Source organism: Scyliorhinus canicula, chromosome 26, assembly GCF_902713615.1.
Source record: "Scyliorhinus canicula chromosome 26, sScyCan1.1, whole genome shotgun sequence".
NCBI lineage: Eukaryota > Metazoa > Chordata > Chondrichthyes > Carcharhiniformes > Scyliorhinidae > Scyliorhinus > Scyliorhinus canicula.
In genome coordinates this window covers 2387357-2399586 of record NC_052171.1, presented here as the reverse complement: position 1 = coordinate 2399586, position 12230 = coordinate 2387357, and the positions used below count along the sequence as shown (strand labels likewise).

General features: G+C 46.1%; 1 protein-coding gene across 1 annotated transcript in view; it reads right to left on the bottom strand.

The window, feature by feature from the left end:
• Positions 1 to 12230, bottom strand: part of zgc:152830 (uncharacterized protein LOC767682 homolog) — a 52711-nt gene that overhangs the window by 35512 nt on the left and 4969 nt on the right. Inside the window, exons 2-6 of the mRNA XM_038785164.1 lie at positions 8768 to 8809; positions 7715 to 7811; positions 6093 to 6158; positions 1938 to 2020; positions 1411 to 1519 (exon numbers count right to left, since the gene is read on the bottom strand). Coding sequence (XP_038641092.1) covers positions 1411 to 1519; positions 1938 to 2020; positions 6093 to 6158; positions 7715 to 7811; positions 8768 to 8809 — 397 coding nt within the window. The remainder of the gene's footprint in view (positions 1 to 1410; positions 1520 to 1937; positions 2021 to 6092; positions 6159 to 7714; positions 7812 to 8767; positions 8810 to 12230) is intronic.

Below are 12230 nucleotides of genomic sequence, written 5' to 3'. Positions count from 1 at the left end.
CCCACCCCTGTCCTTTACTCTTCTACTGACCTTTTCCCCATACTCATACAATGCTCCCCTTGCCTTCCTCAGTTGTTCCACCGCCTTCCCTGTAGATAACAGCCCAAATTCCACCTCTAACCCCCGCCGCTCCTTCAGGAGCCCCACATCCGGGGCTTCTGACTATCTCCTATCCACCTGGAGTGTTTCCCCAACCAACCTATCCCTCTCTGCTCGTTCCACCTTTTCTCTATGATCCTGTATCGAAATTAACTCCCCTTGAACCACTGCCCTCAGAGCTTCCCACACCCTGGCTGCCGAGATTTCCCCTGTATCATTTTTTCCAAATAGTTCTGGATGGACTTGCTCACCCGCCCACACACACACACATCCAGCCTTCATGACGTGCGTTGCCCTCTCTCCATACTGACCCGTAGATCCACCCAATGTGGGGAATGATCCGACACTGCGATTGCCGAGTACTCTGTATCCACCACCCCCGGCAGCAGAGCCCTGCTCAGGATAAAAAAGTCAATACTTTGTTGACATGGGGAAAAAAAGAAAATTCCTTCACTCTTGGCTGTCCGAACCTCCTTGGGTCTACTCCCCCCATCTGCTCCATAAACCCCTTTAATTCCTTCGCTATGGCTGGCACCCTTCCTGTCCTAGATTTTGACCGGTCCAATCCTGGTCAATGACTGTATTGAAATCGCCCCTCATGATCAGATTATGTGACTCTAGGTCCGGGATCTTACCCAACACCCACCTCATAAATTCCACATCATCCCAGTTTGGTGCATATACATTCACAGGTACCACTCCCATACCCTCAAGCTTCCCACTCACCACAATGTACCTGCCCCCTTCGTCTGCCACAATTCTCCCTGCCTCAAATGCCACCCGTTTGTTAATCAGGATCACGACCCCCCTGGTCTCAAGAGTCCTGCCCGGAATGGAATAAATGGCCGACCCACCCCTTCCTCAATTTGATCTGGTCTATAATCTTTAGATGTGTCTCTTGTAACATTGCCACGCCAGCCTTCAATCCCCTCAGATGCGCGAACACGCGAGCCCTCTGAACCGGCCTCCGCCGTCCTCAACCTCCCTTTTATCCCCTAGCAACAGTTCCTCCCCTGTCAGCAGAGCAGCTCCCCCCCCTCCCTCCCCCTGGTAACAGTGCCAGAAACTCAACCCCCCCATATCAAACTTAGCATCTGCTCACTCCCCACTTCTTCCGTCTAGGTGCTTCCGTCACCTAGCCAGCCTGATATCTCCCGCTCATGGTACCAGACATTCGATCTCCCCATTGTGGACAGAATGCTTTTGCATGTGACTTGATGGTGATCAGTCAGCAAAAGGGAATATACTCATACAACAGAAGCCTAAAACAGACAAATCATTTTAGATAATCTAATACAATACCCTACTTACCACATACAAAGCATGCAGAGCTCCAAGCAAAGTCACCAAGGGAGCTTCCTTGAAAAACTCTTCAGGAGGACAAACCAAAATGGGCTTCATCATGCCAGCCTTCAAAGCACTAGGGTGACAGGAGGGAAGCAAATAAGGTCTGTGACCTATCGTGCAACATCTCAGATTTTTCATAACAGACGATAAACATTGTCGAACATCAACATGGACTTATTGCAAGTTTGGCTGTACTGAATACACTTTGTGCTAGGCAGAACTCCCTCTATGTCATGACCCAAGTCTTTCATTTCACTCAGTCAGTGTGGTCAGAAGTTAAAATGGGATCCTTAACAATACTGATATCCTTGCACAGTCCAATTTCCCTCATAAAAAAGCATAAGCTGGTGTACATTCAATATGTCTCCCGACAATTCTTTTACGACTTTATTACTTTATTGAAAGACATCACGAACATTCCAAGACTTCCTACCGAAAAGAAAGATAGAGAGACAAAAAGGTAGATTTTGTTCATAAACTGTACCACATACCGCTTGATGCCAATGACAGCCGCATCACTGAATCTCCGCACATCATCGTAATCCCTGTTGAGGGGCCCAGTTGGCGCAAAGACCTGTACAAGAAGATGGCACAACTCAATTATCTTGTCATTTGAAGAAATTCATGCCTCAACTTTGTGCTGGTAATATTCCTTTACAGAATCATGGAATGATGAAGGCCTTTGACTGGGTGGAGTGGAATTATCTGTGGGAGGTCCTGTGACGGGTTAGGTTTGGGCAGGGCTTTGTTGACTGGGTTCGGATGCTGTACCAGGCACGGGTGGGGAGTGTGCAGACAAACCGGGTGAGCTCAGACTACTTTAAACAGCACCGGGGGACAAGGCAAGAATGCTCCCTCGCCCCACTGTTGTTTGCCTTGGCCGTCAGGCCATTGTCGATGGCACTGAGAGCGTCAAAGGACTGAAAGGGGCTAGCCCGGGGAGGGTGAGGGAACACAAAGTCTTGTTATCTGCAGAAAACCTACTCATGTATATTTCTTTTTTAATAATAAATTTAGAGTACCCAATTATTTTTTCCAATTAAGGGGCAATTTTAGCGTGGCCAATCCACCTATCCTGCACATTTAGAACAGTACAGCACAGAACAGGCCCTTCGGCCCTCGATGTTGTGCCGAGCAATGATCACCCTACTCAAACCCACATATTCACCCCATACCCTTAACCCAACAACCCCCCCCCCCCCCCCCCATTAACCTTATTCTTTAGGACACTAAGGGCAATTTATCATGGCCAATCCACCTCACCCGCACATCTTTGGACTGTGGGAGGAAACCGGAGCACCCGGAGGAAACCCACGCACACAAGGGGAGGACGTGCAGACTCCGCACAGACAGTGACCCAGCCGGGAATCGAACCTGGGACCCTGGAGCTGTGAAGCATTTACGCTAACCACCATGCTGCCCTTTTGGGTTGTGGGGGTGAAACCCACGCAGACACGGAGAGAATGTGCAAACTCCTCACGGACATTGACCCAGGGCCGGGATTCGAACCCGGGTCCTCAGCGCCGCAGGCAGCAATGCTAACCACTCTGCCACCGTGCTGCCCTCTCATGTATATTTCTGACCCATTGGGGGGGGGGGGGGAAATGGGAGAGATTATGCGGATCCTAATCTCTGGTTTTTGGGGTACAAATTGAACATGGGCAAGTGCGAGGTTTTGCGATCCAAGTGAGGGGGCAGGAGAGCAGACTGGGGGAGTTGCTGTTTAAAGAGATGGGAGGATGTTTTTGTTACTTGGTATTCAGCTGGCACAGGGATGGGAGCAGCTACATGAATTAAATTTGGCCCGGTTGATTGAGCAAATGAAGGAGGACTTTCGGAGGTGAGACATGCTCCCGTTGTCACTGGCGGAGAGGGGGAGCAGACCGTAAAGATGACTGTTCTCTCGAGATTTTTGTTTGTTTTCCAGTGCCTCACTATTTTTAGACCAAAGGCATTTTTTAAAGCAGTGAAAGCGGCCACATCTGGGTTTGTATGGGCAGGTAAAACCCCACGAGTAAGGAAAGTGCTGCTGGAGCGGGGCCCGGTGAGGGGTTTGGCTCAGCCGTACTTTAGGAACAATTACAGGGCGGCAAATATCGCTGTGATCAGGAAGTGGGAAAGGGGTTCGGTGTGGGAGCGGGTAGAGGCGGCTTCATGTAAGGACACAGGTTTGAGGGCATTGGTAACAGCTCCTCTGCCGTTCTCGCCGGTCCGATACTCCATAGGCCCGGTGGTAGTGGCGCCCCGGAGAGTTTGATGACAGTGGCGGCAGCATATGGGAGTGGAGGGAGCGTCGGTGAGGGCTTAAATTTGTCGTAATCACCAGTTTGTCCCAGGGAGATTGGATGGGGAAAGTTCCAGAGGTGGCAGAGAGCAGGGATTGAGGCGCTGGGAGATATATTTATTGATGGGAGCTTTCCATGTTTGGAGGATCTGGAAGAGAAGTTCAAATTACTGGGAGGGAATGGATTTCATTATCTGCAGGTGTGGGATTTTGTTCAAAGACAGGTTTCGATCTTTCCGCTTCTACCTCCACAGGACAAGGTAGTGTCTAGAACGGGAGTGGGGGAGGGGAAGGTATCGGAAATCTATAAAGAACTTATGGAGTGGGAGGAAACCCAGTTAGGTGAGATAAAGCGTAAATGGGAAGATGAGTTGGGAAAGGAGTTAGTGGCGTGTCAGTGGGAGGATGCTCTGAGCAGAGTCAACATGTCCTCATCATGCGCCAGGCTCAGCCTGATACAATTGGAGGTGGTTCACTGGGCACACATGACGGTGGCCCAGATGAGCAGGTTTTTTGGGGTGGAGGACAAGTGTGCGAGGTGTACAGGAGGGCCCCGCAAATCATGTCCACGTGTTTTGGGCATGTCCAAAGCTTAGGGGATTCTGGCAGGGATTTGCGGATGTCATGTCCACGGTGCTAAAAATGATGGCGACACAGAGTCCAGAGGTGGCGATTTTTGGAATGTCGGAAGAGCCGGGAGTCCAGGGGGGCGAGAGAGGCTGACGTTTTGGCCTTTGTCTCCTTGGTAACTCGAGACGGATCTTGTTAACGTGGTGGGACTCGGAGCCTCCGAAATCGGGGGTGTGGGTTAGTGACATGGCTGGGTTTCTCAAGCTTGAGGAAATTAAGTTTGCCCTGAGAGGATCAGCGTTAGGGTTCCTTAGGAGGTGGCAGCCATCGACTTCTTTGGGGGAAACTAAACGGTTAGCAGATTCAATAAGTGGGGTTTAGGCATTAAAGGGGGCAGGGGGAGTTAGATTAGTTTAGGCGGGAACAGTGAGAAGTGATGGGGGGAGGGGCGGTATTACGCACTGAATTATGTTTACATTTGTATCTCTTGTTGTTATAAAACCATCAATGCTTGAATAAAATGTTAAAAAAAGAATCATGAATGATCACAGAAGGCAGCCATTTGACCAATCGTTATCTGCAGTTTATTAGTATTGCGCAATTCATTTCATTCCCATACCCTTTCCTTTCTAAAATCTTTTCCCCTCCGATGTTACTCTGGAATCTGCTTCCATCGTTCTTTCAGAGGATGGATTTCAGCTCATAACTTGGGCAGATTATTTTTCCTCACATCACCTGAAATCGCTGTCCCTGATTAACGACTCTTTCTACAGGATATTTTCTTTTTTGCCTGTTTACTCCACCACAAAACCTTCAATGATGTTGACTATCGCCATCAAATCTCCTCTTTAAGTTTTTTTGCTCTCAAGAACAGCCCCACCTTCTCCAATCTCTCCACATGATTAGCCTCCCATTCCTAATACTTGGAAGATTTTCCTGTATCCTAATAATAATGTTTATTGTCACAAGTACTGCAATGCAATGAAGTTACTGTGAAATGCCACTAGTCACCACATTCCGGCGCCTGTTCGGGTACACAGAGGGAGAATTCAGAAGGTCCAATTTACCCAACAGCACTTATTTCAGGACTTGTGGGAGGAAACCGGAGCACCCGAAGGAAACCTATGCAGACACAGGGGAGAACATGCAGACTCCACACAGACAGTGACCCAAAGGGAATCTAACCTGGGACCCTGGTGCTGTGAAGCAGTGCTAACCGTTGTGCTACCGTGCCACCCCTATAAAAGATTAATTGCTAATTAATCAGGATAGACTGGGTAAGCAAATGTGACACGGGTTCCGAAGATCGGCCAATTGGCAAAAGTGGGCCCCGCGAAAACAAGTTTGAAAAACACTGCGTTAAACAGTTTTGCATCCACTGAGAAACCCCATTAGCAAGGCAGCAAAGATGCTCAAATACAGCTGGTTATAAACCATTTTTTCTGTATTTCATGATAAAAGATGTTCAAATTAATTTCCTTCAGATAATTATTTTGTACATTGCGTCCAGCATTGTTAGCCGTTCCTTCAAGAAGAAATCAAACTCGTACAATCTGAATGCCAAGTTGGAAAAAAGAAAAATAAATAAATCTCATCTGTAATCTTCAACAACAGTGAGCAAGATTTATCCACGTGTTTGTGAGGCAATAGCAACACAGTCTGCTTTATGCTGTGGCTATTTCTAATAACAAACAAAATCCTGAGCAAGGTTATGACACCGGCAGCTGAGACCTTTGAATATGCTGTGCAACATGTGCAAAAAGAACTCCCACCATCTGAAAAGGTTGCTCACCACTCTAGCTCCTGGAAAATCAGGAGCATGAACCAATACCACTTCCTGTTCCACTGAAGCATCAATCTGGAAAACATTAATTTCAGTCATTAATAAACTGTTTAGACAAGTAAACGAGCGGCAGCCGCCAGTTGGTACATCAGATGAACAATGAAGAGCTCAAGCAGCTCAACATGGGAACATGTTGTCATTACCCAGGGAAGAATGTACTTGCCGCCAGGGGTCCCAAGATTGGATTACTCAGGTGACGGCACTGATCTGTGAGAGGAGATCTAGTCGTATGCACCTATATTTTCTAGAGTTCAGAAGAACGTGAGGTAATACCATTGAAAAATGTGATTCTGACAAGTTGCCCAAAAGTTGTTTCCCCTTGCCAGCCCATTCAGTCCTTCAAATCAAAGTCGCGCATCCAAGTTTCTTTACCTCTCAAAATCCTTTCATGTGTTGCCCGCTCCCAAATCCACACTCAAATTTCCTCTAATCTTCTGATGGTTGGCTCTCGGTCAGCAACATCATCTCAAGACATCAGCTTCCACATCTGCGCTAAAGATGCTGAGATCTCTCAACATCAAGTCCCTCAAATGCTCCACATCTAATTTGTAACATACCTTGGCCACCATCCAACTGAAAGTACTCTCAATAGATATTAAAGACTGATGCCATTTTCTTTGCGCCCCACCACAAATCGCCACCGTCTCCATCCCTTTCACTGGCAACTGCGCAGCCATACCATAACACTCACAACCTTGGGAGTCATAGAGATGAGCTTCCGACCACACATCCTCCACAACACAGTTACTGTTGCCACAATGTTTCCCTACTCTGCTACTGCCCTCTTACCATCTGCTGCAGAATCCCTCATCTATGCCAGAATCTAGAATATTTACACACACTGCTGGAGAGTCTCCCACCTTGCACTCTCAATTACTAAAACTCAAACCAGTATACTAAGCTGCACTAAGTGGCATTCACCGATCATTTGTGCTCACTGAGCTACACTCTATCCTGAAATGTCTGAATTTTCAGTGGTTTCAACTCACTCGTGGTCTCATATGTTGCTTACACTCAATTTCCTCCACTTGGGGTCTCTGAAATCCTCCAATTCTGCCCTTTGGGTAGCACTTATTTCAAATTGCTTCATTATTAGCACTCATCCTTAAAAACTGTCTAGGCCTTAGATGTCTTCTCTAACTCAGTCCATCACTCTACATGCCTTTCCCCTCTTTAAGATGCTCCTTAAAACCTTGCTCTTTGACTTAGTTTTCATTTATTTATCGTAATATCTCACGCAGCCTGGTAAGTTCTGTTTGATAGTACTTCTGTGAAGGTGTAACACAACACATTACTGCATTAAAAGATGCCATCTTCATCATTTTGCTCCCCTCTGCATTTTTATTCAATAGCTTCAGTGTTCTTAATCAAAACAATTTTCACACCACACAAGATCATTTTTCTGTTTCTTTCCTAAATGCAAGTCCAATGCAGAGATCATGACACTCAATGTGTCAATACCAGCATTGAAAGGATTAAAGAGATGAGTTTGATCAGATCAAAATGGCATTTTCGTGAATGCTAAATGCAGACAGAACACAACTCCAGCACTAAAATGCTCATGTACTTACTGATTTGTAGTAACCAAGTGGAACCTTCAAACATTGTAGATCTCCAGAAAGCTTGTCAATAGTGCTTGTTACTAAGACAACACCATCAAAGGTTGGTCTGAACATCAAAAATGCCAATTTAGTCCTATGGTTAATTGCACTCACCACAAGTAACAGATAATAAACATAGAATTTTCGCAACATTTACTGAGAGATTATGAAGACACAAATCTCTGCTTAGACAAATGTATTTAAATCAACCAACAGCCAGTTATAGAAGTACTGAAACTGGGTCCATCAAATGCACACAATTTAAAACAAGGAGAAACTATGTTCTATGCTCTAAAACAATATTTTCAAAACCAAAAAAAAAATGAACATGTTTCCACCCCATGAGCCCCTGTCAGTACAATCTTTCTGCATACTGTGCACCTTATAAGTAATTGGGGGTCGACTTGCCACTAACTTGGCCTCCTGAACCATCATGGAGAAGAAGCATGAAGTTCCTTGAACCCAATGTTGGCAGTACTCGTCATCATACTCCTCAAAACATTCAAGCAGAACTCAGTAAGCATGCAGAAAACTGAACAAAGCCTCACAGTGCAGTCAAGTGAGCAAAACTTGTCTTTCTCTGCAAAATTTGGATCTCCTAACTCTACTCTCACTGCCTCTACTGCATTTAAACTGAACCCATCTTTCACAAAACATTAAATTGCTCAGAGGAGGAATGATGTTGAAAATCCCATTACAATATAAAAGGAGCTCTGTATCCATGTCAACATTATACTTAACCACAACAAAACAGATTTCGATTGGACAGGCAAAAAAAAAACTTGTCAAGACCGAAAAAAGCATTGAAAACTTAAACAACCGTTGCATCTAGATTCCATGTTTTCAGATTAATTTGAAGCTATGAAAAATACTTCTACTAATTTAAGTGGTACGTCCAAGAGAAAGATTGAGCATCACTTGAATCTGATGCTTTCTTCCATAACCAAGTTCCTCAAACCAAAATCCAAAAAGTGGTGTCAAGTACAATCAGATAAGACACAACATCAATCTTATTATACTCACACTTCGGCTTTTAACTGAGTTGTGAAGAATAATTCTGGAACTCTGCAAGACAAGTTAATTTTCATTAGAGCAAGCATCTGGCATTACACAAATGTCATTTGACAAACATAAACAAACGCATCAAAATTTCAGTTTTCTGCATTCAGGAACTGATTACTTGCAACTTCCTTTTACCAATCAAGGTGGAGGGGGTTATGTTGGAGAGTATTTTCACTTGAACTCAACATGACATTTGGGACAACAATTATGGAGGTTTTACTTCTTCTCCCCAACTGGTTTTGTCTGCAGAGTATTAGGAGCAAGTCATGAATGGGGTGAAGTTGCATATGCATATTTATATGGTCCAATACCTCCCTCCTCCCCGTAAATGCTCATGATCCACACAGAACGGTTTTAAACAAAATGCAACCACAGGGTGTCTGATGCGGATATCAAAAGATTGCTCTTCTTTTAAAAAACACTAAGTAGGAGGCTGCGATACGAGCGCAGGAGAGGTAACTTTTCATGAAGCTCCGGCTCTGCCATCTTTTCATCCGTTATTTAGTCATGATGCGCATTTCATACTTTTCTTGGGCAACATGGCTTTTCTGATGGGTCTGTCTGAGAAAGAGTACGGTAGCACAGTGATTAGCACTGTTGGTTCACAGCACTACAGTCTTGGGTTCGATTTCTGCTTAGGTCACTGTCTGTGCAGAGTTTGCACATTCTCCCAGAGTTGTGTGGGTTTCCTCCCACAAGTCCCAAAAGACTTGCTCTTTAGGGGAATTAGACATTCTGAATTCGCCCTCAGGTGTACCCGAACAGACGCCGGAGTGTGGCGACTAGAGGCTTGTCACAGTAACTTCATTGCAGTGTTAATGTAAGCCTACATGTGACAATAATAAAAATTATTAGCAGAGATAAAATGCTGAAATCCATGTCCCTTTGGTTGTTGTCAGAGTGGACTGGAGTGGGGCCCAGCTGGCAGTGGAGCAATTGCTGCTGAGCAGGCTTTCACCTTGGTGGTGCAGTTTGCATCTGGATGATGGCCTCCTTTGAAGTGGCTGATAATTTCTGCTCTGTGGTGCAGGTCATTAGAGCTCACTTGGAGGTAATATGGGGTGAACTTTTAGAAGAGTGGTGAGGGCACACGAGAGAAATCTTGCACCCCAGAGAGTCAGGAGGCACCTCAATGTTAAAATTCTGCTGCATGGTGTGTCAATTATCTTGCTTGGTTTGGGAAACGGGAGCCAGGCTGGATAACCCCCCCCCCCCCTCCCCTGAGCTGGGTTCCCAGCGAGAGGTTGCAGAGTTTGAGGACCGACTGTCACGCTTTGGTAATCTTGATTTGGAGGCTGGATACATGGGATTCTGTGGAGCAGAATGCGAGGCCAGGAGGTGGTGGAGCCCACCAACTCACTGGTCCTGTACAGCCTTATTCTGGATGAGTTGGAGGTGGCCAAATGGTTTGAGTAATTCCTCCCAACCGGGGCCTAGACTGTGGTCCGCCCGGGTGTTGGAGACGGCCTGGTAGAAGTAATGGTGCCTCGTGCTTGGATCAAGGGAGTCCTTGAGCTCATTTATCCTGCCGTATAATTCGCCGTCTTGTACAACACTGAAGCTGTCTTTAAACTGTTCTATAATCCTGAACATTAGCCTCGGATCATCATTTTGTTGACTTTTTAAAATGGTCTGTATTCTTGTAGGGGGGAGTGTGAAATGTGAGCGTGATGGCCTATGTCATTGATGATCTTGTTCTATAGCCTATGTCATTGATGATCTTGTTCTATAGCCTATGTCATTGATGATCTTGTTCTATAGCCTATGTCATTAACTAGTTTTTGAAAAATCATCGAGTCCATTATGGAAAGTGGGATTTGTGCACAGTTTATACCTTTGTTATTGTGTCTAATAATCCTGGTGGTTGGGGGAGGGGAGAGAATTTTGTCACCCAGTATCTTGTTAATGAAGGCGACTAGTGGAACTGGAGTGGGCTAAGTGGATATGGTTAGCTCATTTGTCCTCACAGATTCAGAATAGCAGGAGGCGTTATTGTTTCTGATTTTTATTTTGAAATTTGGAGATGCTTTCCATTAAGAATCTACGTCTTCATCCTTCTTTGGACTGTAAGAAGTTAAAGTCCAGGTTAAAGTCCAACATGTTTGATTCACACAATAGCTTTCAGTGCACTGCTCCTTCCTCAGGCATTGAAGAGGCATGTTCCAGAAACATATATATAGACAAATTAAAAGATGCCAGACAATGCTTAGAATGCAAGCATTTGCAGGTTATTAAGTCTTTACAGATCCAAAGATAGGGGTAACCCCAGGTTAAAGAGGTGTGAATTGTCTCTTGCGTTGTCGCGCGTCCTGAAGGCCGCCTTGGAGAACACTTACCCGGAGATCAGATACCGAATGCCCTTGACTCCTGAAGTGTTCCCCGACTAGAAGAGAACATTCTTGCCTGGTGATTCTCGCACGATGTCCGTTCATTCGTCGTCGCAGCGTCTGCATGGTCTCGCCAATGTAGCACGCTTCGGGACATGCTTTCCTGTAGCCTATGAGCTAGACAACGTTAGCCGAGTCGCACCGCGTACCTGTTGAATGGCGTTCTCACGTGTAATGGTGGTATCCATGTCGATGATCTGGCACGTCTTGCAGAGATTGCCATGGCAGGGTTGTGTGGTGTCGTGGTTGCTGTTCTGAACTCCATGATACACTTTGGGGTTCTCTAAACCCTGGCCCATAACAAGTCTGAGAGGTGATCTCACTGAAAAATACAAGATCCTGAGGAGAGGTGACAGGGTAGGTATTGGGCAGATGTTTCCACTTGTGGAACCAGATGAGAACCAGGGAACACGTTTGAAGAACAGGAGGTCAGCTTGAGGAGAGTTTTTTCTCTCAGAGGGTCGTTAGTCTGTGGAATTCTCTCCCCCAGAGAGCAGGGGGATTTCCTCTGTTCACTGTTTCCTCCCTCCCCCCAAGTTCAGGGGTGAGCCGACACGTTCCCCACCCCAGAATGAGGGATCCTCCTTGGCCCACTGTGAGGTCGATTACAGCAGGCCCAGGCTGGTAAAAACCTGCAGTCATTCACTCCCACATGCTTCCCGGTCCATTGGACCGGAGAATTAAAAGGGCCCAGAGACTGTGGTTATGGGCCCGCTGATTAATGTAAATGGATCATTCAGGCTCATTTGCATCCATCAGCATCCCCCTGCTGATGTACGGGTTCAAGCCCCAATCCCACCACCAACGGAAGCCAGAGCATAATCATCAGTTGAGCGTCCGGTATGAACCTCTGTTTCAGCGGGACATCCGATTGTCCATCCAATCGCGATCCGCGCTGTCAGCATTGCAGGACGGAGAATCCAGTCCCTGGTGTTCTTAATAACCCAACAAGTTATGCCTTGTAGAGAGTCAACTCTTCCTCCTTGTGTGTGAGGCTCAGTCTCATCCAATTTAAGGTGCTGCACCGGGCCCACATG